The sequence below is a fragment of the Bos javanicus genome, chromosome 18, assembly GCF_032452875.1.
Source record: "Bos javanicus breed banteng chromosome 18, ARS-OSU_banteng_1.0, whole genome shotgun sequence".
NCBI lineage: Eukaryota > Metazoa > Chordata > Mammalia > Artiodactyla > Bovidae > Bos > Bos javanicus.
The window spans coordinates 10,325,137-10,351,032 of NC_083885.1; the positions used below are offsets into that span (position 1 = coordinate 10,325,137).

General features: G+C 46.2%; 1 protein-coding gene across 2 annotated transcripts in view; it reads left to right on the plus strand.

The window, feature by feature from the left end:
• The window catches only part of CDH13 (cadherin 13), a 1,019,154-nt gene that overhangs the window by 971,010 nt on the left and 22,248 nt on the right, over window positions 1-25,896 (plus strand). For both annotated transcript variants that reach the window (XM_061386852.1, XM_061386854.1), the window contains one exon: window positions 18,081-18,223. In XM_061386852.1, the coding sequence (XP_061242836.1) occupies window positions 18,081-18,223 (143 nt within the window). The remainder of the gene's footprint in view (window positions 1-18,080; window positions 18,224-25,896) is intronic.

Genomic DNA, 25,896 nt, shown 5'->3' on the forward strand with positions numbered 1-25,896 from the left:
TCTCCTCCTGCCCCCAATCCCTCCCAGCATCAGAGTCTTTTCCAATGAGTCAACTCTTCACATGAGGTGGCCAAAGTACTGGGGTTTCAGCTTTAGCATCAGCCCTTCCAAAGAACACCCAGGGCTGATCTCCTTCAGAATGGACTGGTTACTTCTCAGTAAATAAGCCCTCCCCTACTCCCCCATGTTACTAGTCACCCTGTACCATTGCCCAGTGTGTTGGCTTCCAGAGCACATGTCACTCTCTGAAACTGTCATATGGTCTGTTTACATGTTGCTTATAATCCTGCTCCTTCTAGAGCATAAGTGCTGTCATAGACACAGTAATACATAAATAAGAGTTCCTAACACACAGTAGCCGTGTGATGAGCACTGAAATGATAGATGGATACATGAATGGGTAGATGTGTGCATGGATGCCCAGATGCAGAGATGGACATGTGAATGGGTAATGATGGACATATGCATGGATGGATGCGTGGATAGATGGATGAATGGATGCATGGAAGGATGGACGTGTGAACGTGTATGTGGATGGGCACGTGGGTATATGGGCACGTGAAACTGAGCAAGCTCATGTTGGCCATGGGAGATTCCTCCCTAGTTCAGGCCTCCTGCAGCTACTCATCTTCTCAGCCCTCCTGAAGGGGTCCCAGGCAGCTTTCCTGGAGACCTGTATGCTTACCTCACCTTCCCCAGCAGACTGAGCAGTGCCAGCCTCACTCCATCACCGGTGGAGCGAGGTCAGTGGGGATAGAGGCTGTGGGTTGACCAAGGGCCGTGTTGGAACCGGAGCAGCTCCCCTGTGTGGCCTCTGGGCGAACCCTATATTCATCTCCCCAGCCTTCTGACCAGCTGCAGGGCCCTCCTCCCTCCGGGCCCCTAATTCACAGAGACGGGGATACAGACACCAAAACTCACACGGCCTCTATCGTCCAGGCTCACGTAGTCTAGAAGAACGGGTAGCTGTATAAATAAACACTTTTTAATTATAAATACGAAAGCTGTGATGAAAATGACATTCAAGGTGCAAAACAAGACAGTCTGACAAGGGCAGAGAGAAAGGCAAGTCTGTGTCCACCTGTTAGAGTCAAGGAGAGCCGAGCTGATGCTTGAAGACAGCCCAGGGGCCAGGGGGAGGTGTGCAGGCCCCGGAAACACCGCAGACAGAGACATAGAGGCTAGAACTGCTCACTGACCAAGGGGGCACGACTGCGCCGGGTCTCGTGTGGTCCACGGTGGGAGTTAAGCCTTGATCTGTAGGCAGTGAGGGCACTGGAAGGCCTGAACGCAGACAGATGTTGCAATCAGATCTGAATTTTAGAAAAAGTTCATTCAGGCACAAGACAGATGTTAGGGGAAGAGTGGAGAGGCTGAGAGGTCACTTAAGATGCTGCCACCTAGGACAAGAACAGCAAGGAAGAGAATTCAAAGACGCGCAGCTGAGCTGAGAAGCATGAAGAAAGTGGAATCCGCATGATTTGGTGATTAACTGGACTCGGAGGCTGAAAAGAAACCTTTGTGGCAACCCCTTGCCAGGGAGAAGGTTCCTAACCCACCTGCTGTCCTCCCGCAGATCAAATATGCTGGACTCCATGCTTTACCTGAGTGCCTCAATCTTCTGGTGACTTGGAAGAAATGGCTGAGCATCAGGCTCCAGCAAATCCCAAGTGCCCACCCCTGGACCAGCAAATTGACTAGCATCAGAAGCCCATGGGAGGTGCTAAAATTACAGAGGCTTAAGCCCCACCTCCAGTGTTGTTGCCTGGAGAATCCCAGGGACGGGGAGCCTGGTGGGCTGCCGTCTATGGGGTCACACAGAGTCGTACACGACTGAAGCGACTTAGCAGCAGCAGCAGCAGCATACCTACCAACTCAGTGTCAGGACCAAACTCCAGTGTCAGGACCTGAGAATCTGTATCTTTAATTCTGCTGGTGATTATGGGGCCAGAACCATAGGGTACCCAGTTTGGGAAACACTAGTTCAGTCTCTCCACTAATATTTGGAGAGAAGGATCAGGAGCCAAGTCACCCCTCTGTCTACTTGCCCTGGGTCAGCACAGTGCCTCCTACAAAGCGGACACCGGTTCTATGCCACCCAGCTTGCCCTACACAGGTGCAGAGTCTCTGCAGGGGCACAGCCTATCTGGAGACATGGTGTTGAATCTAGACAAAGACGTCAACCTAGAATGTTCTACAGCAAAGGCAGTGGTTTCCCCACCCAACGCTGTCAGCAAATTAAATGACTAAAGCAAAAATAAAGCAATGGGCCAAACAGTCAAGTCTGGGCACAGCTTTAATGACTAATTTCTAATGAGAGTTTCAAAACACTAATTTTCCGGAGCAGAAAATCAAGTTGTGCTCATTTATAACCCGTCATCTGCAATGAGTCGGAGGATATTTCTTTGTTGTCAGTTAACTTTCTGAGCCCGTCAGAATACAAAGTAGGGCTGCGGGGCCATAAATCAGATCTTTGGGACCTGATAAATGGTTATTGTGCAAATCCTGCATTTGCATTGGGTCTGGAGACATAAATCTACTTCTCATGATCTTACTTTAAAAAAATTATCCCCCTGAAGTCAGAGTGAGCAATTTATACAGGCATTCTTTGCCAGCTGTTTATTTTTCTCACCTTTTAATGACTGCCTTTTCACTCTCTGCATTTACTCTGTCATGTAAAATGTCACTTGTCACATGGAAGAAACTCCCAGGACTTCGGTGTGAATGTGCCCACCAGGAAGAATTTACAACTTTTTGCTCATCCAGAATAGCTATTGTTTGGGCAAAGACTGTCATAACTTACTAGTGTTAGAAAGAAGCTTCCAGACCATCCTTGAACCTGCCCTTTGTTAGACGGGAAAACAGGACTCCAGTTGGCAGTATTGTCACCAGGCCAACTTGGTGACAAGACCTGGTCTCCTGTTTGGGTTTGAGAGAAATAAGAATCCTTGATAGCGTGAAGAAACAGCTATAACCTTCATGATTAAGACTAAGTGAAGTCTTCATTCAAAGACAGTGACGTGAGTAGATAGGAAAAGCCAAGGAAAGAGCAAGGTGCTTGCTCACTCATTCCTTCATTATTCATTCATTCATTCACCAGGCAGCTAGTTACCTTGGCCCATTCTGCTACAGTCATCACAAGTAAGACTAAGGATCCCATAGATGAGCCTTCGTTTGACTCAGCATATGTCAAGCAGGCAAAAATGAAAGAGCATCAAAATACCCTGTTATTTGGGGGCCCTCTGCAATTCATTAGTAGAATATTCTGAAGCACATCGTGAAAAGGATGTTTGGTTTTTGTCATTTTTCTGTGCTTCAATCACCTAGGAAACCATGGAGAGCTCACGTCCTTGAAGATATTTCTCTTGCATATAACAGCTTTATTGAGACATAATTCACAAACCCCACAATCTACCATTTTAAAATATACAATTCAGTGGGTTTTAGTATATTCAAAGAGTTGTGCAACCATCTCCACAATCAGTTTTAGAACATTTTCTTTACCCCAGAAAGAAATCTTTTCTCCTTAACCATCACCTCCATTCTGCCTCTCCTCTGCCATAGCAACCACTAATCTTTCTACTCACCTACTACTAATCGATTTTTGGTCTCTATGGATTTGGCTAGACTGGATATTTCATATGAGTGAAGTCACACAGTGTATGACCTCCTTAGGTTTTTGGTCTTTTTAGAAAGACAGGAATATGGAAACAGAACTGCTTACTGTCTCAAGAAAAGACATATTCATCCTTTTGCCATAAACTTTATGAAAGTTTCAAATGCATAGAAATGTTGAAATAATTTTGCAGTGAGCATTCATTCACCCATCACCCAGATTCTACTGTTTTCTTCCACTTACTATATCGCAAATCTACCTGTCTCCCCCACAGACTACCACTGTAGTGGTGGGCATTCAAGGAAGCAACTTCCAACCTTGCCATATTGAGAAGGAAAAATGCTCAATTCTTCACAATAAAATGTCAATGTAGGAGATTTTAAAAGCCAAGAATGTTAGTAAATTGACATTAGAAGCCCTGAAAGATAGAATTATGTTCAAAGGTTGGAGAAGGCTTGGAATAGCTTTCCAAGAGAGCATGTGATAGGGACATGAGGCCCAAGGACTGACCAGGTTTGGAATGACAGGCGTCTCAAAGGGACCAGCCAGCAGCCTGGCTCAGTGGTCCACAGTGAGAGAGCCAGGGAGTAAGCCTCACGGTTTAGGGAGATAGCAGCCTTTTCCTGAATCTGCTAATTTGGCTGGGGTTTTTTTATTTGGGGGGACTTTCTGAGATTCGGGGGTTTAGTTTAACTGTCAATTTTGACTCGTACATTTGAAGGGAAGGTACTTTTCATTTTTTCTTGCGCAGCACAAGCTTTTAGAATTGTGATGGTACCCAGAGCCCCAGCTCCTCCCAGACCAGGGGTCCAGCATCACACGCACAGACTCCCCAGGACTGTGGTCTGGATGGGCAGGAGTGGACCTGGTGCATGAAGAGAGGGATCAGGACATCGGGTGGGTGCTGAAACCACACGCCACTCACTCTCTGCCTCCCAGCCCATCCGCTCTCACCCTCTGGCCCCACAAGCCAGTGTGTGAGTGGTGTGACTCAAGGGTTGGAAGACACTGGCCTGTGTGGTGCATGCGCACGCGCGCGCGCGTGTGTGTGTGTGTGTGTGTATGTGTGTGTTATGAAGACACATCTATTTTGTGTTACTACGAAGTGAGAAGTAAAGGTCTTGGCAAACAATTCAATAGCTCCTGCTGATAAGTGCAAGGTAATTCTTTTTAATGAGAGAGGTAGCCTTGATATAACTATATTAAGGCTTCTATTGGAACAGGAATGCAAAATGTTCATCTGGGTAATTTACTCATCAGTCACCAGTGTTTACCAAAGGCCAGCAGATACCCTGGGAGATGCAAAAGCACAGATAAACAAGACGTGTCTCCCAGACCACAAAGAAGTGTGTCCACTAGGGGGAAGCACACAATTAGGACATGTCATTTTATTGTATATAAGCTTATGATTAGGTTGGGCCATATGAAATTGCTGGTATTTGATGGGTTTTGACCACTAAAAAGGCAGCTTTGCGGTTCAGCCTAATATCTGAATAATGTTTTGTCACTTTGCTAGGGCTCCCATAACAAACTACTGCAGAATTGGGGGGCTAAGACAGGAGACACTTACTTCTCACACTTCCGAAGCTGGAAGTCCATGACAGAGGTTCTGGCGGACACAGTTTCTGGTGAAAGCCCTTTTCCTGGCTGGAGGACGGCCCCCTCCTTGCAGTGTCCTCCTGTGGCCTCTCCTCCATCTGTGCACAGGGTGGAGAGGGGTTGTGCTCAGGCCTCTCCTTCTTCTAATAAGAACACTAATCCCATCAGATTAGGGCCCCACCCTGCAACCTCAGTTAACCTCTATTATGTCCTTAAAGGCCCCATCCCCATATTCAGCCACACTGGGAGTTAGGACTTCACCATGTGAATTAGGGGAGAGGTGAGGGAACACAAATACTCAATATCACTCAGTCTTGTCCGACTCTTTGTGACCCCATGGACTATACAGTCCATGGAATTCTCCAGGCCAGAATACTGGAGTGGGTAGCTTTTCCCTTCAGGGGATCTTCCCAACCCAGGGATCAAACCCAGGTCTCCTGCATTGCGGGTGGATTCTTTACCAGCTGAGCCACAAGGGAAGCCCAAGAATACTGGAGTGGGTAGCCTATCCCTTCTCCAGGGAATCTTCCTGACCCAGGAATCGAACCAGGGTCTCCTGCATTGCAGGCGGATTCTTTACCAGCTGAGCTGTCAGGGAAGCCCTAACAACTGTGTAATTAATATATTGTATGTGTGTCCATACACCATATATAGTATTACATATCACGTATAATCAGAGAAGGCAATGGCACCCCACTCCAGTACTCTTGCCTGGAAAATCCCATGGATGGAGGAGCCTGGTGGGCTACAGTCCATGGGGTCGCTAAGAGTCAGACACGTGAGCGACTTCACTTTCCCTTTTCCCTTTCATGCATTGGAGAAGGAAATGGCAACCCACTCCAGTGTTCTTGCCTGGAGAGTCCCAGGGATGGGGGAGCCTGGTGGGCTGCCGTCTATGGGGCCGCACAGAGTCAGACACAACTGAAGTGACTTAGCAGCAGCATCATGTATAATATATACATAAATATTTTTATGCAAAAAACTGTAAATTTTTTATTAAGATTGTATTAAATCTACAAATAACTTTGGGGGGAGAATTCACCTAAATTCACAGTATTTAGTTTTGTAAGCATGAGCATGGTATATCCATTTATTTAGGACTTCTCTAATCTGTCTTACCAATGTATTCTAGTTTTCAGAATATAGGTCTTGCATATATTTTGTTAAGAATTTTACAGGCCTTGACTACCTTAAATGGTATTATTTACATTTTATTTCCAATTACTATTTGCTAGTATATATTAATACAAGTGAATTTTGTGTATTGACCTTGCATTTTGTAACTATGCCAAAGTAGCATTCATGTTATTAATTTTTTTAATTCCTTCAGATTTTTATACCTGATTATGTCATCTGCACATGAGGGAAATTTTACTTCTTCCTCTCTAATCTACATGCTTTTTATTTCCCAGCCTTATTGTACTAAGCTCAAACCCCCTAGTACACTGTTTAATAGAAGTTAACACATATATATTTTTGTAGACACACACAGACCACATATATAATATACTTCTATAGCAGTAAGGTTGCACAGAGAAGAGAAACGCTGCCTTTGCCAAGAGGGAAATGGAGATATGGGGATGTCAAGGAAGACATCTTTATATTATTAGCTTTCTTTGAAAAAAAAAAAAAGACTTTATTGCAGAAAGATTATAGGCTCATGGTAGAAGTTTTAGAAATCTTGATATGAAAAAATAAGAAAGATGTAAATCCAACTAGCCAGACACAGGCACAACTACTCTTAAGGCCAAAATCAGACAGGGAGGCATCTCAGCGCAGAGTGCAGATCCGGGGACGGGACAAATCTATCACTTACCAGCTGTGTGACCTGGAGCGAATCACATAGCCTCTCTGTGCCTCAGCACCTCCATTTGTACAATGGAGCAATAATCCCAACCCCCATGAAGCTATTTGTGAGGGTCATATAAGTCGACCTGTGTGAAGCACTGAGGAAGTTTTGGGCACAAAGTTAGTGCTCAGTAAGTGTTAATATTATCTTCTATTCTATCACTGTTATCATCATTGCCATATTCTTAACGTGGCTGCCACTAACATCCCCTTCCAAGGGGGATTACAAGTCCAGTGGTGTGATAGAAGGGCGTAGCACGCAGGGTATGGTGGGGAGAGGGATTTTGAAGCTGAGCTTGGACTCCAGAGGAGAGTTGTTACTGATGTTCGTGAGAAGGAGGCAGTGAGCACCTCCTGCGTTAGCCTGTGGGCATTCTCTGCTCTGCACATGAACCTCTATAGAATGTGGGTGAGGTTTTCACCGTCATCTCCATCTCTTGAATACAGTCGTCCTGCCATGCTGTGTCTCTCTCACCTCTTAAGGTCTACGTAGTGCCTTGTTGTCTGGGTAACCAACCACTTTTGATACCAGTTGTGTGCATGTGTGCTAAGTCGCTTCAGTCATGTCCGCCTCTGTGACCCTATAGACTGTGGCCTGCCAGCCTCCTCTGTCCATGGGATTCTCCAGGCAAGAACACCGGAGTGGGTTGCCATTCCCTTCTCCAGGGGCTCTTCCCAGCCCAGGGATCAAACCTGCATCTCTTATGTCTCCTGCATTGGCGGCTGGGTTCTTTACCTTTAGTGCCACCTGGGAAGCCCCTTGATAGACAGTTACCTGGTATTTTTTAAATTTTTCTGTACTCAGCAGTGATGGAAGAAACGTTCTTGTAGCTGAGTAACTCTGCCAAATAAGTTTGAGTAATGCTTTGCTCTGAGACCCTTTCTGGGATATCCACAGTGTGGATCTATATTTTCAAGGTTCTGAGAAGTCCTGCCAAGGAGGGGCAAGCTTTGATTTTATTAATCCAGCATTTCCAAATTTTAAAAATTGCTCCCTTACTGTTTTTTTGGCTAAATTATTGGCAAAGGAATTTCTAGATCAAAGGATACAGAGTTTTAAGGGACTTTCATTCCTTCTAAGAATGTTGTTTTGGGAACTGGCAAAGTTGGAGACAAAGCTTCCTTCTTGGCTAAACCAAGATGTTCTTTTAATCACAATTAGATGAAAAAGTTCAGACTCAAAAAGCATGTGTGATGTTCTTTTAAACATTCAAACAATCAAGACAAGTGCAAAGAATTACCTGGGCTTTCTTTGATTCTTTTGGGAAGTCAGCTTAGAAGAGGTTGATTCATCCAGAAAGCATTAAGTTTTCATTTTCTAGAATTCAGACAGGAAAACATGTTAAATGAGTAAAAGTGTCTCATACGGACTATCTCAGAGGGTCATGGGAAATTTTAAATGCTGCGGCAGACACGTGAGAAATGTCCATTGTAAATATTGCTTTTGATATAAAACAAGGCTCAAAGTAAATGTTTTAGATGGGCTGACTACTCCTCTTATATTCTGCCTCAATGCATCCATACTGACTCAGCAAACAGTTCCTAAACTTGCACCACTAGCTGGGCCCTAACTAGCCTTTGTCCTCTTGTAGAACTTATATTCCAGCGGGGAGATGGGCAGTGAGCAAGTAAATCAATGCTTAACCGTGTTAGCTGAGTGCAGCACACAGCCTGTAGGAGAGAAAACAGCATGATGGACGGGGGAGCCCCTGGGAGAGGCCCCTGAAATGGGCTGGGAGGGAGGAGGTGACATTTGAACTCAGGTCTGAAGAGTAGCAAGGAGCCAGCCAAGCAGAGAGCTGGGGACAAAATTCCCAGTGGAAACCAGCAGCTAAAATGAAGGCGGGGAGGGTGGAGGTCTACGGGCTTTGGATCTGGGAAGGGGAGGGTGGAGGTCTGAGGGCTTGGGGTCTGGGAAGGCACGAATGAGGAAACAGCTGGCGGACCGGGCAGTGGGAGGCTCAGAGGCCCAAGACATGTTGTCCCCCTTGTCAGAAGCTCTGTGACTCCACACCGCTGACCCTGTCAGGGCACTACCCATCATCCCTCATGGACCAGGTTCATGGCCGTCTTCACACACCCTGCAAATCCCGGGACACCAACTCCTCAGAATTCTGTAACTATTTGCTTCCTATTCACTTTTCACACACTGGTGTTTGCTCATTCGCCCACCCATCCTTGACTAAGTCCTACAATGGGCCAGTCACATGACAGAGCACTGGACTTGGGCAGGGAGGAAGACAGCCCCTCCTCTGGGCACTTACCCCCGTGTGCCAAGTGCAGTGTCCAGGGATGAACCCCCTTGGTGAAAGTCTTCATCAGGGGCGCGAGCTTCCTGCTTTGCTCACTACAGTCTCCCCCGTCCCTAGCAGACCTCTGGGCTCCTAGCAGGTCTTCCAAAAATGTAGGGCATCAGTACCCAGGGCTGGGTGTGGGGGTCCCAGGGCTTCCCACATGGGGGCCAACAGAGTCACCTGTTAGGGGACGGCTCCTCTAGACCACAGGCCAGGCCAAGGTAGGTGGAGACGTGCTCTGGGCCAGGTCTCTCCGCAGGAAGCCCAGACCCTCTCAGCTCCTCCCCAGAACCATGTGGGTCTCCCACAGCCCAGCCTCGGTAAGAAACATTGTCTGGGATCGCTTGCCGCCTGGCCTCCAGCGGAGGGAGAAGGCCTGTCCCCTAAGCCAAGCAGGCGCTGGTAGGAACCTCCTCAGTGGCAGTTTGCCAGGTGGTGCTCACTGACCTTCAAGGCATGAAGCTGGTCTCCACCATCCATCCATCCCACTGCAGTCCCTGCCACAACCTCGCTCATCAACTTCTCAAAAGCGCCGACACTTTTTCTGAGCTTGGTCTGAGCTGAGCTGAAATGTTCAGGTGCTGAGCAGAGGCATGACCTGTCAATTAATCACCCAATAAAAATAGTCTGAGAACAAATGCAGTGGGGATTAGCTTTGCCTTGCTGGTCTTCTGACATCTGGGTTTGCTCTCCCAGCGAGCATGTTTCTTCAAGACAACCCACCCTGGAAATGGCACCTGGTTCAGACACCACCACGCCATCCCTTTGACCCACAGACATGGAACTCGACCTACAAGCTGCACAGCCCTGGGAGGAGAGGCCCCAATGTGGCCACACACCACTGGGGGCTTGGGCCATCTTGCTCTGAAACACCAAGACTAGTTGGTTTTATTTTGCTTTTTGGCCTTCTAATAAGTATTACTTATTATTAACTCTAATAAGTGTTAGTAAAGTTGGATAATCATTGGCTAGGTGGGGGTCGGGGGTTCTCACAAGCCACAGGACACTGGACTAGCACATCTACATGCCTGCAGAGTCGGTAAGAAATCCAGCCTCTGTCCTGGAAGTCAAAGAAAGACAGGCTGCTTCGTTTCAAGTTGGTCACCTGAAGTCTCCCAGAGTGAGTGTCGTGGGAGCTCAGGCCTGGGTCAGTCAAGCCATGTTGGAGAAGGCTTGTTCTTCCATCCATCCATCCATCCATCCATCCGTCCATCCAACCCCGGAGTGCCTGCTCTGTGCGTGCCAGGCACTCTTCTAGGCACCAGACACACAGGCGAATGAGACAGATGGAAGGAGGGTAGAGAGTTAGGCAGAGCCTGCAAGACATGATCAGGAGTTTGATTTTATTCTGTTCCCAGTGGGAAGTTATTGGAGGATTCTAAGCCAGAACTCACTCATATGAGATACAAATTGAAAATGGTGAATCTGGGGGCTTCCCAGTTGATCCAGTGATTAAGAATCCGCCTTGCAATGCAAGGGGCAGGGGATCAACCCCTGGTCTGGGAAGATTCCACATGACGCAAAGCAACGGAGCCCTTGCCCCACAGCTGGTGAAGCCTGAGGGCCCTGGAGCCCGTGCTTCGCAAGAGAAGCCACTGTGATGAGAAGCCCGAACACTGCTACCAGAGAGAAGGCCCTGCCTGCTGCAACTAGAGAAAGCCTGTGCGCAGCAACACAGATCCAGCACAGCCAAAATAAAGAAGGGAACATTTTTTAAAAAGAAAAATGGTGAATTTTCAATTGGCTGCTGTTTGAAGAACTGACAGTAGCAAGCAGAACAGAAGCAAAGAGTCAAGCACCACAGGGGTCCACGCAGAAGACACTTGCTAATGATCCCACCTCCTGCTTCCTGTGACAGAGCCGATAATGGACTCACAGCAAGCCTACCCGGGAAGGGAGTTCGGTGGGGGGGGGGCTGTGCGCTGTTTGTCTGTCATCATGGAGTCCAGCAGAGGCTGGAACCAAGACTGATGAAGAAATATCAATAACCTCAGATATGGAGATGACACCACCTTTATGGCAGAAAGCGAAGAGAAACTAAAGAGTCTCTTGATGAAAGTAAAACAGGAGAGTGAAAAAGCCGGCTTAAAACTCAACATTCAGAAAACTAAAATCATGGCATCCGGTCCCATTACTTCATGGCAAATAGATGGGGAAACAGTGGAAAGTGACAGACTTTAGTTTCTTGGGCTCCAAAATCACTGCAGATGGTGACTGCAGCCATGAAATTAAAAGACACTTGCTCCTTAGAAGAAAAGCTATGACCAACCTAGACAGCATATTAAAAAGCAAAGACATTACTTTGCCGACAAAGGTCTGTCAAGTCAAAGCTATGGTTTTACCAGTAGTCATGCATGGATGTGAGAGTTAGACCATAAAGAAGACTGAGTGCCAAAGAACTGATGCTTTTGAACTGTGGTGTTGAAGAAGACTCTTGAGAGTCCCTTGGACTGCTAGGGGATCAAACCAGTCCATCCTAAAGAAAATCAGTCCTGCATATTCATTGGAAGGACTGATGCTGAAGCCAATGCTCCAATACTTGGGCTACCTGATGCAAAGAGTCGACTAATTGGAAAAGACCCTGATGCTGGGAAAGATTGAAGGCGGGAGGAGAAGGGGATGACAGAGGATGAGATGGTTGGATGACATCACAGACTAAATGGACATGAGTTTGAGCAAACTCTGGGAGTTGGTTACAGACAGGGAGGCCTGGTGTGCTGCAGTCCATGGGGTCACAAAGAGTCAGACGCGAATGAGCTACTAAACAAAAACAAGGGTCAGAATGTCCATAAGGCAACGACCAAGCTTGGTCCATGTGCCATCGCAAGATAGCAACTGCCAGGAGAGTGTGATGGTAGAATTGTAATCTGGTAGCACCTCATGTAGGAGGACCTCAGGACTCCACCAGGGGCTCTGGGATGCCTGGGACGGCAGTCCAGGGAAGAGCCTACAGGTGTCAGGAGCTCTTCCCCTTGTCCTCGTGGAAGGTCATGGCCTCATGCTAAGCTGGGCAAGCTCTACCTCCATCTCCCCAACTCTAAGAGGTCCTGCCTAGGCCACTCACCGGGCAGCTCTTCCTGTCCATGTCTTCCCTTTGTGGCATCTCACCATCCAGGGAACATCCTTCCTGCCACTGAGATCGCCTTCCTGGGCCCTGGTTCCTGTGGAGCAGGACAGAGCACCGTCCCCATCTCTCCAGGAACCCTGTGCCAGCCTGTGTTGTGTGACTGAGCCTGGACTCTGGGACCACATGTCCTCCAGTCTCCTCTGCGTGCTTTGTCAGGAGACGGGAAGTACGTATTCAGAGCCACAGCTACATGAGCTACGCCAGAACACTGCCGGGAATTCTCTGCCTTCTGCCAGGAATTCTCTCCAGCTCTGTTTATAAATAAAATGGTTGATTTGAATCACCCAAGCAGATATTTCATTTAACGTAGGGGGCCCATTGGGCTGGAATTAAGTGAGGAGCTATATTACTTTGCAAAATCTTTAAACTAATTTATTTATTTTAATTGGAGGATAGTTCAGTTCAGTTCAGTTGCTCAGTCGTGTCCGACTCTTTGCAACCCCATGAATTGCAGCACGCCAGGCCTCCCTGTCCATTACCAACTCCCAGAGTCCACTCAAACTCATGTCCATCAAGTCGGTGATGCCATCCAGCCATCTCATCCTCTCGTCCCCTTCTCCTCCTGCCCCCAGTTCCTCCCAGCATCAGAGTCTTTTCCAATGAGTCAACTCTTCGCATGAGGTGGCCAAAGTACTGGAGTTTCAGCTTCAGCATCATTCCTTCCAATGAACACCCAGGACTGATCTCCTTTAGAATGAACTGGTTGGATCTCCTTGCAGTCCAAGGGACTCTCAAGAGTCTTCTCCAACACCACAGTTCAAAAGCATAAATTCTTCGAGGCTCAGCTTTCTTCACAGTCCAACTCTCACATCCATACATGACCAATGGAAAAACCATAGCCTTGACTAGATGGACCTTTGTTGGCAAAGCAATATCTCTGCTTTTCAATATGCTGTCTAGGTTGGTCATAACTTTCCTTCCAAGGAGTAAGCAACTTTTAATTTCATGGCTGCAATCACCATCTGCAGTGATTTTGGAGCCCAAAAAAATAAAGTCTGACACTGTTTCCACTGTTTCCCCACCTATTTCCCATGAAGTGATGGGACCGATGCCATGGAGGATAATTACTTTGTAATATTTTTAAGTCTAAAATAAAAGCAAGGATTTTGCTATCCCATGCTGAACAAATGTGCATCTTCAGTGTGGTGGAAGTGAACCCAAGAAACCTGCAGAGTGGTCCTGTCAAAGTCTCTCTCTCCTTCCCACCAGCGCTGAGGCCCCCAGAGAGCTGGGCCTCTGGCTTGGAAGGCCTCTGGCCTGGCAGCTTCCTTCCCCACTCTGCCAGGGCCCTGCCAACAGGAAGCCCGCTTCCCAGAACAATGCAAGCCTGGAGCGTGGTTAGATGCCCCCCGCCCCGCCTCCCCACTGGCCTGATCTACCGATCAGCCTGGCCTGCGTCTTTGACACTGACACCTGGAAGAGGCCAAGCCTTGGCAAGCTCATGAGCAGCTCCTGTGAAGCTACACAAGGCTGAAAGGAGTCTTGTTTTTTAATTTGATTTTTCTTCCCTTATAACAAGCAAAGTTCCCATCACAGACAAATTGCCTGGAAATTCCTATTTAATTAGGCGTGTGCATTTTTCAGGCCTAGAAGCACAGAAAATGTCCTGCACACCAGTACTCTTGTGCCAAAAGGTTATTAAAGAGACAGCTTTGAAAATGCAGAAACATACATAGAGTGCCTGGCCAGTCAGTCTCAAGGGCTCATCGGCCAGGAGGTGGGAAGGGCAGGCTGGGTGACGAGTGCTGGGCTTTCTTCCCCTCAGGGGTAGACGCGCCAGGGCTGGGGAGGGGCACAGCTACCTCGGGGGGCTTCCACAAGGTCTGAGTTTGGAGGCCACGGATTCAGGGAAAACAGCGCTGGGCACTCGGGAATTCTCAGTAAATGGAATGACCCCACCCTGCCCTCTCCATGGCTGCAAACCTGAGCAGATGCAGGAAGAGGGACATCCAGGAGATCTGGGGTCCAGGCGGACCTCTCCAGTATCTCGGTGGGAAGAGGCAACAGAGAAAGTCCATCAAGTAACAGAGGAGGACAAGGGGCCCAGCAGGCGTGCAATTAAACAGCACAGTGGTGGAGACCTGGTTGCTTTTTCATATATACATAATTTTTTATTTATTGAATTAGTTTTAGCTGTGCTTAGTCTCATTGCTACATGGGCTCTTCTCTATTGGTGGCGAGCGGGGGCTACTCTAGTTGTGGCGCTCAGGCTTCTCGTTGCGGTGGCTCCTCTCGTCGTGGAGCACGGGCCGGAGGGTGAGAGGGCCTCAGTGGTTGTAGCTCCCGGGCTCCAGAGCACAGACTCCATAGTTGGGGCACACGGGATCCTGGTTCCTCAGCACGTGGGGTATTCCGGGACCAGGCATCAACTTTGTGTCTCCTACATTAGCAGGCGGATTCTTTATCACAGAGCCACCAGGCAAGCTCCCAGACATGGTTATTTTTCAAAGAAAATAAAATAGTGGGGTATTATCCTGTAAAACCACTCAAGCTCCTGCTTTCACTGGGAACGCAGTAGGTACAGACCTAAGCCACTGGGCATCGTTCTCAGGGGACAGCTTCCAGTCAACCAACCTCTGTAAGCTTTTCATTCATTATAACTCTTCCCTACACAAGAAGCCAACATGCTCATTATAGTGCGAAACTGCAGCAATGGAGGGCCAAAAACAAAGACAGGAGAATAAAAGAGTGTTCTTAGCCAATGTGGAACGCTAGATTACTTAATCCAGTTTTTATTTACAATATGAACTCTGAGTTAAGTAATCAGGGAACAAATTACAGTCCATTTAAATTTTTCATGATTTCAAATATATTGAACCACCACAAATCACTCCTGGGTCAACCATGAACTTGTTACCCTGTACGATGGGAAACAAATGTCACCATTCTTCATGCTTTCCATTTGCTTGATGTTCCAACCGAAAAAGAAAGAATGAGTAACATCCCACGGGCAGCCACCTGCTCTGGGCGCTCCACTCCACCCAGGGAATGCAGAGCGGCCAGTACCTGGTCCTGGGCATGAACACACTGTATCCTGGTTAGGCTCCAGTGCCTGGAACCTGGCACACCCGTGTTGAGTTCCATCTCGGCTGCTTCTCAGCTGTGCCGCTTTGGGCAAGTGGCTAAGCCTCTCTGAGTCTTGGTTATCTCATCTTCAGAGAGGGATGACACCCACTTCATCGGGTTGCTGTGAAGCACAGAAGTCACTGTGGCGCCCTCTGTGAATGGCGAGCACAAAGCCAGGTTCAGCGAGCATGCAGTAACACAGCCAGCTCGAACCTCCTGACATTGAGACACTGATGAAGGCCTTGAGAAGCTGCGAAAGTGGCAGACCTATGAGGCCCATACGCCGCTCTTACAGGCATTTTCATCCATGCGCATGCCCAGCAAGGACTAGAGGATGGAGCGACTAACCCTTCTAACCAGGGACTCAAAGCAGGGCGCCGGTGGGGGGCGGGCAGAGGACACACGTCAGACGGGTCTTAGCAGATAGCATCTTGCCAGGTGGAAGTGCAAATTACTATCAAACTGAAAGGCGGATGTTTTTAAAGCAGTTCACTCTCAGGAGTAATATATACATTTCTTCTGTTTTGAAGAAATATGGAAATGATAACTGAGGCATTGAGAGTGGTGAGAAAACCTCCGTTAGCCTCGTTCATTCTCTCCATCTGTTCCCCGTCACAGCTTCAAAGCCTTGTTTCCCCAGGGCTCACCAAGTCATGCATTTCCAAAACACTCTGGGGGACGCAGCGGGTCACATCAAGAGAGCTCACTGGGCCCGGCCCAGTGGCCACTGGCACACACAGCGGCCACTTGGAGTCAGGCCTTGCTTGACCCTCAGAGCCACCACTAAGGCCACTGGGATTGTCCCACCTAACAGAGGAGGAAATGGATTCACAGAGAATCCGAGTCTTCTTCACTCCAAAGTCTCTACCTTTAACCCCACTGTGATGCTGACGACATGTGCAATTGGGCAGAGCTTGTGTGGAGGTTAAGGGCAGGGCCCTGGCTCAAAGTTCAGATCCCAACATTGCTGCACACTCGCCGTTGACCTTGGCAAAGGCATTTATCTCTCCAGGTGTGTGTTTTGTGGGGGGGTAGGGGATGGAGTTGCTTTTGTTTTGATTTCGTTTGCTTTCCCACTGGAATAATATTTATTGTTTTCCTTGGCAAAAAGTCGAAGTGCTAAATTTTTTGAAAAATAAAACATCCTACTTAAGTTTTTTGTTTTTTTTTTTTTAATACACAAGTTGGTTTGAAATGGCCAAAGTTCAGGGAAAACTAAGAAATCTACAGCCTGTAGTTTAATGATAGAAAAAATAAGACAATCACAGGGTCTGTAGCATCTAGCATCCTCTTAGCTGCCCACATTTCCCTAGCCACCCAGGTCAAAGACAAGACTCTCATTCAAAGACAAACAAGACAAGACTCTCATCTCTTACTTACTGTACCTTTCCACTGCTTGAACTTCTCACAGTGAGCATGTGTTACTTTTATAAGAGCCTCAAAAATAAGAACATTCTTTCTAATTTTTATTTTGTATTGGAGTGTAGTTGATTAACAATGTCACGTTAGCCTCAGGTACACCACAAAGTGATTCAGTGATACATATACATGTGTCTATTATTTTTCCAATTCTTTTTCCCATTTAGGTGACTACAGAACATTGAGCAGAGTTCCCTGTTCTATACAATACGCCCTTGTTGATTAGCTATTTTAAATGAAGTAGTGTGTATAGAACATTTTAAAATTCTCTGATGGTTTCCCGTCTATCTAGAATTCAAACCCCTTAAATGATTCAGGTTCTTTGTAATCTGTCCCTCCAAATTCACTTCCTTTCAGCTTCCCCTGGAAAAGCTATGATCCAACTACAACCATCTACCTTCCGGTCCCTAAATATTTATTCATTCAACAGCTATCTATTGAGTGTCCTATATGTGCTAAGCAGTGTTCCAGGAGATGGGGTCATGACAGTAAATGGATATCCTTGCTACTGTGAAACTAATATTTTAGTGCCTATCTCTGTTCCATGTTAATTCATAGTCTTTCCCCGACGTGTCTGTCCTCTCATTCTGTGACAATATCCCCCCATTCCCTGACAACACCCCCCCATTCCATCTGTCAGATGCCGCATCCTCTGTGAGGACCCCACGGTCACCCTCCATCACAGGTAATTCCTCTTCTCCCAGGCATCCGTGTGCCCTGCCCGTACCTTCATGACAGTGCTTCTCCCAGCTGGTCTGCATACAAGATGCATCCAAGGTGTAAAAGGGGGGGAAAAAAACTGGACTTGAACTCAGGAGACAGGCTGTGAATACTGCCACTGTGAGAGCTGGGCAGACACGAGCTCCTTCTTTCCAGGCTTGTCACAAGGAATAAAGGAGGTGCATGTACAGAACACTCAGCACAGACACAGCCCGGAGTTAATGGTCAGTCATTACTTTCTGGATGATCAACTGCACTCTAACGATGTTTTTGGATTTGTATTAAAAATTATCTGGCAGCTAGCATGGGAGCTTGTGCCCAGCATTCTGTGAACATTTTTTGAATCTATTTTGAATACAATCTGTCATTGTTTGGGGATTTTTTTTTTCAGGTATTCCGTTTACAAGGATCCTGCAGGCTGGCTGAATATCAACCCCATCAACGGGACTGTGGACACGACTGCACTGCTGGACCGCGAGTCCCCGTTCGTCCACAACAGCGTCTACACTGCCCTCTTCCTGGCAACTGACAGTGGTGAGCAAGTTCTTAAACACCAATAAGTGTGTACTTTTCAGTTCTAAATATATCTTTCAGTTCAGTCAGTTCATTTCAGTCACTCAGTCGTGTCCGACTCTTTGCGACCCCATGAATCTCAGCACGCCAGGCCTCCCTGTCCGTCACCAACTCCCGGAGTTCACTCAAACTCTTGTCCATTGAGTCGGTGATGCAATCCAGCCACCTCATCCTCTGTCGTCCCCTTCTCCTCCTGCCCCCAATCCCTCCCAGAATCAGGGTCTTTTCCAATGAGTCAACTCCTCGCATGAGGTGGCCAAAGTATTGGAGTTTCAGCTTTAGCATCAGTCCTTCCAATGAACACCCAGGACTAATCTCCTTTAGGATGGACTGGCTGGATCCCCTTGCAGTCCAAAGGACTCTCAAGAGCCTTCTCCAACATCACAGTTTAAAAGCATCAATTCTTCGGCACTCAGCTTTTTCACAGTCCAACTCTCACATCCATACATGACCACTGGAAAAACCATAGCCTTGACTAGATGGACCTTTGTTGGCAAAGTAATATCTCTGCTTTTCAATATACTATCTAGGTTGGGCATAACTTTCCATCCAAGGAATAAGTGCTTTTAACTTCATGGCTGCAATCACCATCTGCAGTGATTTGGGAGCCCCAAAAAATGAAGTCTGACACAGTTTCCACTGTTTCCCCATCTATCTCCCATGAAGTGATGGGACCAGATGCCATGATCTTAGTTTTCTGAATGTTGAGCTTTAAGACAACTTTTTCACTCTCCTCTTTCACTTTCATCAAGAGGCTCTTTAGTTCCTCTTCACTTTCTGCCATAAGGGTGGTGTTATCTGCTTATCTGAGGTTACTGATATTTCTCCCAGCAATCCTGATTCCAGCTTGTGCTTCTTCCAGCCCAGCGTTTCTCAGGATGTACTCTGCATATAAGTTAAATAAGCAGGGTGACAATATACAGCCTTGACGTACTCCTTTTCCTATTTGGAACCAGTCTGTTGTTCCATGTCCAGTTATAACTGTTGCTTCCTGACCTGCATCTAGGTTTCTCAAGAGGCAGGTCAGGTGGTCTGGTATTCCCATCTCTTTCAGAATTTTCCACAGTTTATTGTGATCCACGCAGTCAAAGGCTTTGGCATAGTCAATAAAGCAGAAATAGATGTTTTTCTGGAACTCTCTTGCTTTTTACATGATCCAGTGGATGTTGGGAATTTGATCTCTGGTTCCTCTGCCTTTTCTAAAACCAGCTTGAATATCTGGAAGTTCACGGTTCACATATTGCTGAAGCCTGGCTTGGAGAATTTTGAGCATTACTTTACTAGCATGTGAGATAAGTGCAATTGTGTGGTAGTTTGAGCATTCTTTGGCATTGCCTTTCTTTGGGATTGGAATGAAAACTGACCTCTTCCAGTCCTGTGGCCACTGCTGAGTTTTCCAAATTTGCTGGCATATTGAGTGCAGCACTTTCACAGCATCATCTTTCAGGATTTGAAGTATATCTTTACACTTTTACAATTCTTCTGTTAGGCCTAGAGATGTTCTTGGTAAGAATAGAAATGCATGAGGGCAGGGAAGCAAAGTGCATAAACACACAGTGAATCAGTAAAACACCCAAGTCCTGGAGTCCCTGGGTCTTTGTCTAGATAGAGGTCAGAGCAGTGAGCTCACCCTGTTCCATCTCCGGCAGGCACCAAGGCTCAGAAGCCAAGCTGATGTCCTTCATCCTGGCTCCTGTTCTCATCTACTGGGACAGTTCTTTTCCCTAATGCAAGTTGAAAGAAAATCCCAGGGGACATCACGGATCCTGATGATTGAACTGTCCCCACAGCTTTGTCCCTCTTATGATATACACCACAGAAAGACATCAAGTCCCCTCAGCTAGTACCTTCGTAATCACAAAACAATTCCTGTTCATTCAGAAGCTAATAATACAATATCCACAAGCCAGACTCTGTTCCAGACACTGGAGATAGAGTCATGAACAAACAAAGATCACTGTACCCGTGCGGCTGGCACACTCATGGAGAAAGGAAGGAATCTGACTAAAATACATAATGTGCTTTTAGGGGAAAGAAAGTAATACTATTTATGTATGAAACAGGGAAACAGGAAGAAGAGATAGCAAACAAAAGGATGCTATAGTTTTAACTAGACAGGCCTGAGAGGCTCGCTGAAGAAACATGAAGGAAGTGGGGATGGGACCCCTGAAGCAATCTCAGGGAAGAGCCAGGAGGCTGGGGGCCAGAGCAAAGAGGGCGGTGGTCCAGGATGCGGATCGTGGAGGGTCGCATGGGCCCCTATATGACCCTTGGCTTCTACTTTGTGTGAAATGGACACCACTGCCAAGTGCCACGATCCTGCTGCTGCTCTGTTGAGACAAGGAAATAAGACCGAAGTAGGGACACCTCTTAGGAAAACTGAGGACAGTCTAGGGAAGATGGTAGCTTGGACCACTAATAGAGGAGGGGATGAGAAGGGGTCAGAGTCTGGAGATAGTCTGTAGATTTCAGATGCAATGCTAACAGGATTTGCTCCTGGTTGAGATGAGGGGGATAAGAATTCATTTTCAAGTTTATTAAGCTGAGATGTCTACTGTATCAATCACACAGGAAGTTTCGCTCTCCCTGTAATTCCTGGAAGCCAGCTGTTCACAGCTGAAGACTCAGTTCTGAGTCCTGTAAGTACATTGAAATAGATATTTATAGGGTTCTTTATATGTGCCTTCATTCCCCTATAATGGGTGAACTGAGACTTCTCGGAGGCTGGGTACTTCCATGCACACCAGATGGGAGAGCACATCTGAGAACTGAGCGATCGGTGCGGCTCACAGTAGGCAGAGTGGGCTCCACAGTGAGTCCACCTTAGAGTCTGGCCTTGAAAGGCAGGGAGGATGGGGTAGGTGGCGGGGTCGGAGGTGGGGTGACTGGGGCCACAGAGTGGTGGAATCTAAACTAAAAGGGGGTGTGGCTTGGGAGGTAAGAAAAGGGTTATACCCCCTGTGCATAAACGTGGAGAAATGCATTTGGATGCATATGGAAAACGGCTTCAAGACAAGTCGTCTGAGGAAGAAGGCACCCAAAGGACCCCACATGCTCTTGAGGAGGAAAGTGACTGATGAAACAGCGCATGAACACTCGTCAGCAGAGAGCTGGACCAGACCCTGTGTGAGGTCCTGGAGACTCGGAGATGGACAGTACATTGTCCTTGTGCTCAGCAAGCTAACGAGCTACCTGGCGAGTTAGACTAGCAAGCAGCAGATGACCAAAGAACATCACAGCTGTCCTACGGGAATTAACCAGAGGAGCTCCAGACCATCCAGTCTCAGCGGTGGTCATGGGGAGCTTCTTGGTTGAGGGGATCTCTAACCCGAGTGATGAAGGATAAGTTGAGGAAGGGCAAGGCGTTCTGCTAGAAGCCTGAAAGAAAGTGGATATGTGAGACCCTAAAACGTTGCTCAGTGTGACTGGAGGCTCCAAATTTACAGAGATAAAGGAACTGGATCTTGTGTGGAATGCCCAGCTCCTATCACATGCCGGACTTTGAGCAGGCACTCATGTATCTGTGCAATAGATCATACATTAGGTCATTCTCCATAGGCCATGCTGAGAAGCTTGATTTGATTCTAAAATTCCTCCAGGATAACTGTACTTTAGGAAGGTAACCCCCATGGCAGTGTGGAGAATCAGTCAGGTCATGATGAGACATGAGGTAAGAAGGTCCTAGAGAGCCGTGGAGAAATCAAGGTAAGAGAAGAGGTGGAAGTAGTCTGGGTGGACAGAGTCTAGAGCTGGGAAACACGTTGAAAGCCATCACTCGTATCTTAGTTAAAGGGATCGTGCAGCCTGGTGGCAACAGAAGCAAATTAGAAAGGGCGAATACAGAAAACATCTGGATGTAAGAAACAAGGCTTTGAAAACAACCCATACTCAACATGAAACAGAAAAAGGTGATAGTAAGTTTCTAGTCAGAAATCTAGTCCATTAACCGAAACAGAACTGGTTTCAGAGGACTGTTGCCGCGGTGTCTGTGTGGGGTGGATGCTGAGATGAACCCATGAGATGCTGCAAGGCAGGATGAAATAGAGGCCAGGAGGCTTTTCTCAGGGACTCACGATGCAAGAGAGACGGGCACCATCAGAGCAGATATGTTTTGTGGAAGGAGCAAGTCTAGACAGGGATCAGCAGTGGAGGACAACAAGCCAAGGAGGTTTAAAATGCTGTTCCAACAAATGGTGTCAGTGAGGATCAGCTGAAGTAATGATGTCAGAGTTCCAAGAACCACATAAATGTATCTGTACATGTAGAGAAAATTCTCAGCTAAGAACACCATGAAGGAAGTTTGAATACTTTATGCAATTAGTCATCCAAAAAAAAAACCTAGAAATGAAGTAAACTTTAATTTTTGCCAGAGACAGGTGTGACTGGGCAAGCTGCTTATGGATTCTGAGATTCAGCTTCTACTTCTACAAAATAAGGAAGATAATTTCTGCTTATAAGGTTGTTGTGAGAGGATAAAGTGCTGGGCCCTCTACAGTTCCCATCAAGAGTCATGGTGAATGTTCAATAAATGTCAGTCCCACACCAGTGGGGTTATAGGAAGAAAAGAATGGACCTCAAGGAATATACAGTTTGAAATGTATTTCTTCTCTAACTCCATTAATGCTAATATCAGGCAAGGAAATTCAAAATCTGGCATCACAGATGTTTCCAAAGTTTAGAAACGTCCCTGAAGATGGAGTGGTAAATAAAAAACAGGTTGGCATCACTATACAGAGCCATCATTAGAGATGATAATCTCAAACAAGGCCCAAAAGACTTAGAGCAAAAAAAGAGAATAAATTTTAAAAGACCTCATAAATCAGAGAAACTTTTGTTTAAAGTCTCCTTGTCATTCACAAAAACCTTATCTCTGGGTATTATGTTCCACCAGGAAAAACCAACACTTACCTGTGAGATCAAAGCTAATAGTACTAACAGATGTCTCAATGTTAAACAAATTAAGAATTTTTACTAATTTTATAGAAATTCAGTGTATTTGATGGGATGAAAGTATAATGAATTTTTGTCGTGAGGGTAGCTAAAGCAAAATAAATTCTCTTCAAACAAGGAGTCAAGGGCTTCCCTGGTAGCTCAGCTGGTAAAGAATCCACCTGCAATGCAGGAGACCCTGGTTTGATTCCTGGGGAATCGGGAAGATCCCCTGGAGAAGGGATAGACCACCCACTCCAGTATTCTTGGGCTTCCCTGGTGGCTCAGTTGGTTAAGAATCCGCCTGTGATGCTGGAGACCTGGGTTCAATCCCTGGGTTGAGAAGATTCCCCTGGAGGAGGGCATGGCAACCCGCTCCAGTATTCTTTGCTGGAGAATCGCCATGGACAGAGGAACCTGGTGGACTGCAGTCCGTGGGGTCTTAAAGAGTCGACACTACTTGAGCACAGCACAAACAAGGAGTCCCTCAGGAATTTATGCCAAAACATGTCGATAAAGTACATGGCTGTGGGAACTTTCTGGTAGGATATAGTAGACCCAATGTCCCTACTGCAAAAACTAGGAAAATGTGGCTAGATCACAAAAGTCTTCATTGTAAAGGCATCAGAGAGCTGCAGACGCAGTGACACCTAAATCAACTAAGAACCGAAACAGAAAAAAGGGAAGAACTGTTCTAAAAAGAGTATACGGCCCCCAGCCATTTTTTCCTCTTGGGGGCCATTTTAGATTTTGGGCAAGGATCAGGCTTGATCCAGGCAAGGCCTAGGATGGAGAGAAATAAATGAGAAATACTTGTAACACTTATGTGACTGGTGTGACAAAGTGAAAACCTGAGGGCCCTTAAGCACACGGTTATAGATAAATGCCTTTTAAAGGGCAGAGTGAAATCTCCCAGGGTCTCACTGAAACAAAGACCTAACAAAGCAAGCAAACTCACCTTAAACACATAGCCGTTCTCTCTTTAAAGCATTTGCCATGTTTTGAAGCTACAGGGGACTTGTATGCAGAAGACACCAGGCAAAGAAGAAGGGGTAAGGGATTTGAACAGATATTCACTACGAGAGATATACAAATGACAGTAAATGTATGAAGAGATGCTCAACACTCATCAAGGAAAAAAAACTATGCAAATATAAATTAAAACACAAATTAATCAAGGAAATACAATGACATTCCAAACTCGGCACACCTAGAAAATGACTGAACTGAAAAGATGGGGAATGCCGAGTGTTGGCAAGGGTGTGAAATCACTGGGACTCTCCCATCCAGCTGGGAGAAGTGTGGTCTGGTACAGCCACTCGGAAAGCTGCAAGTATCAAATACCACTGAACGCATGCATCCCCTGTGACCAGGAATCACATGCCTCGCTGTACATCCACCAGAAACGCATGCGTCTCTTCACCGAAACCCACACACCCGAGTGTAACTCCCAGCACTATTAATGCTAGCTCAAAATTGGAAACTATCCAAATGCCCAACAAATGTAGAATGAATGAATGGTACATTCACACAATCAGGTCTATACAGCACTGAGCATGAATGACGTGCAGCTATTGACAGCAAGGGAACGAATCTTGCAAACAACATTGAGCAAAAAGAAGGCTGAAGCAGAGGATCACATACTGAATGATTCCACTTATATCAAGGTCGAACAAGCCAAACTAATTCTTCCTTCAGCATTACTTAAGGGACTTTTTTATACCTGAAGTGTATAGTTAGTTCACAATGTTGTAAATAACTATATATATAACTATAAAAGAGTATATATATTCTTTTACAGATTCTTTTCGCTTATAGATCATTACAAAATACTGAGTGTATTTCCCTGTGCTATATAGAAGGTTCTTACTGTTTATCTGTTTTATATATGGTGCTGCGTATCTATTAACCCCAAAGTCCCCATTTGTGCCTCTCCCCACTCTCCTCTTTGGTACTCATAAATTTGTTTTCTATGTCTGTTTCTGTTTTGGATATAATTTCATTTGTATCTTTTTTTTTTTTTTTAGATTCCACATATAAGCAATATCATATGATATTTGTCTTTCTTTGTCTGATTTAATTCACTTAGTATGATAATCTCTAGTTTCACCCATGGTGCTGCAAATTCACTCATTATTTCGTTCTTTTTTAAGGTTTAGTAATATTTCATTGTGTATGTATATTACATCTTCTTTATCCATTCATCTGTTGACGGACTTTTAGGTTGCTTCCATGTCCTGGCCATTGTACATAGTACTGCAATGAACATCCAGGTGCATTTATCTTTTCAAATTATGGTTTTCTCTGCATATATGCCCGGGAGTGGGATTGCAGGATTATATGTATAGGTAGTTTTGTAAGGAACTCCTTGTATATATTGGACTCACTACCTGGGTGTGTTCAGATTTTGCAGTTGCTTCAAGCTGTGTCATTACAGAAAATGAATGTTTCTATATTTCAATACAACTTAAGAAATATATATATATATAAAACTACACAGAAAGCATGTCCCTGGTCCACTGTGCTTTCTCCAGGAGACTGTAACCATTCACGTGTTCTCTGAGTACCTGGTCCCTAGAGCTAGACTCTCAGCGTCTTGTCATCCTAAGGAAGGACAATCCCCAGCTGCTGGAGGGCAGGGGGCAGGTGCCAGGAGAGTGGAGGACAGGAGGTCTGAGAGGGAACGAGGCGAAGTGCAGTCTGCA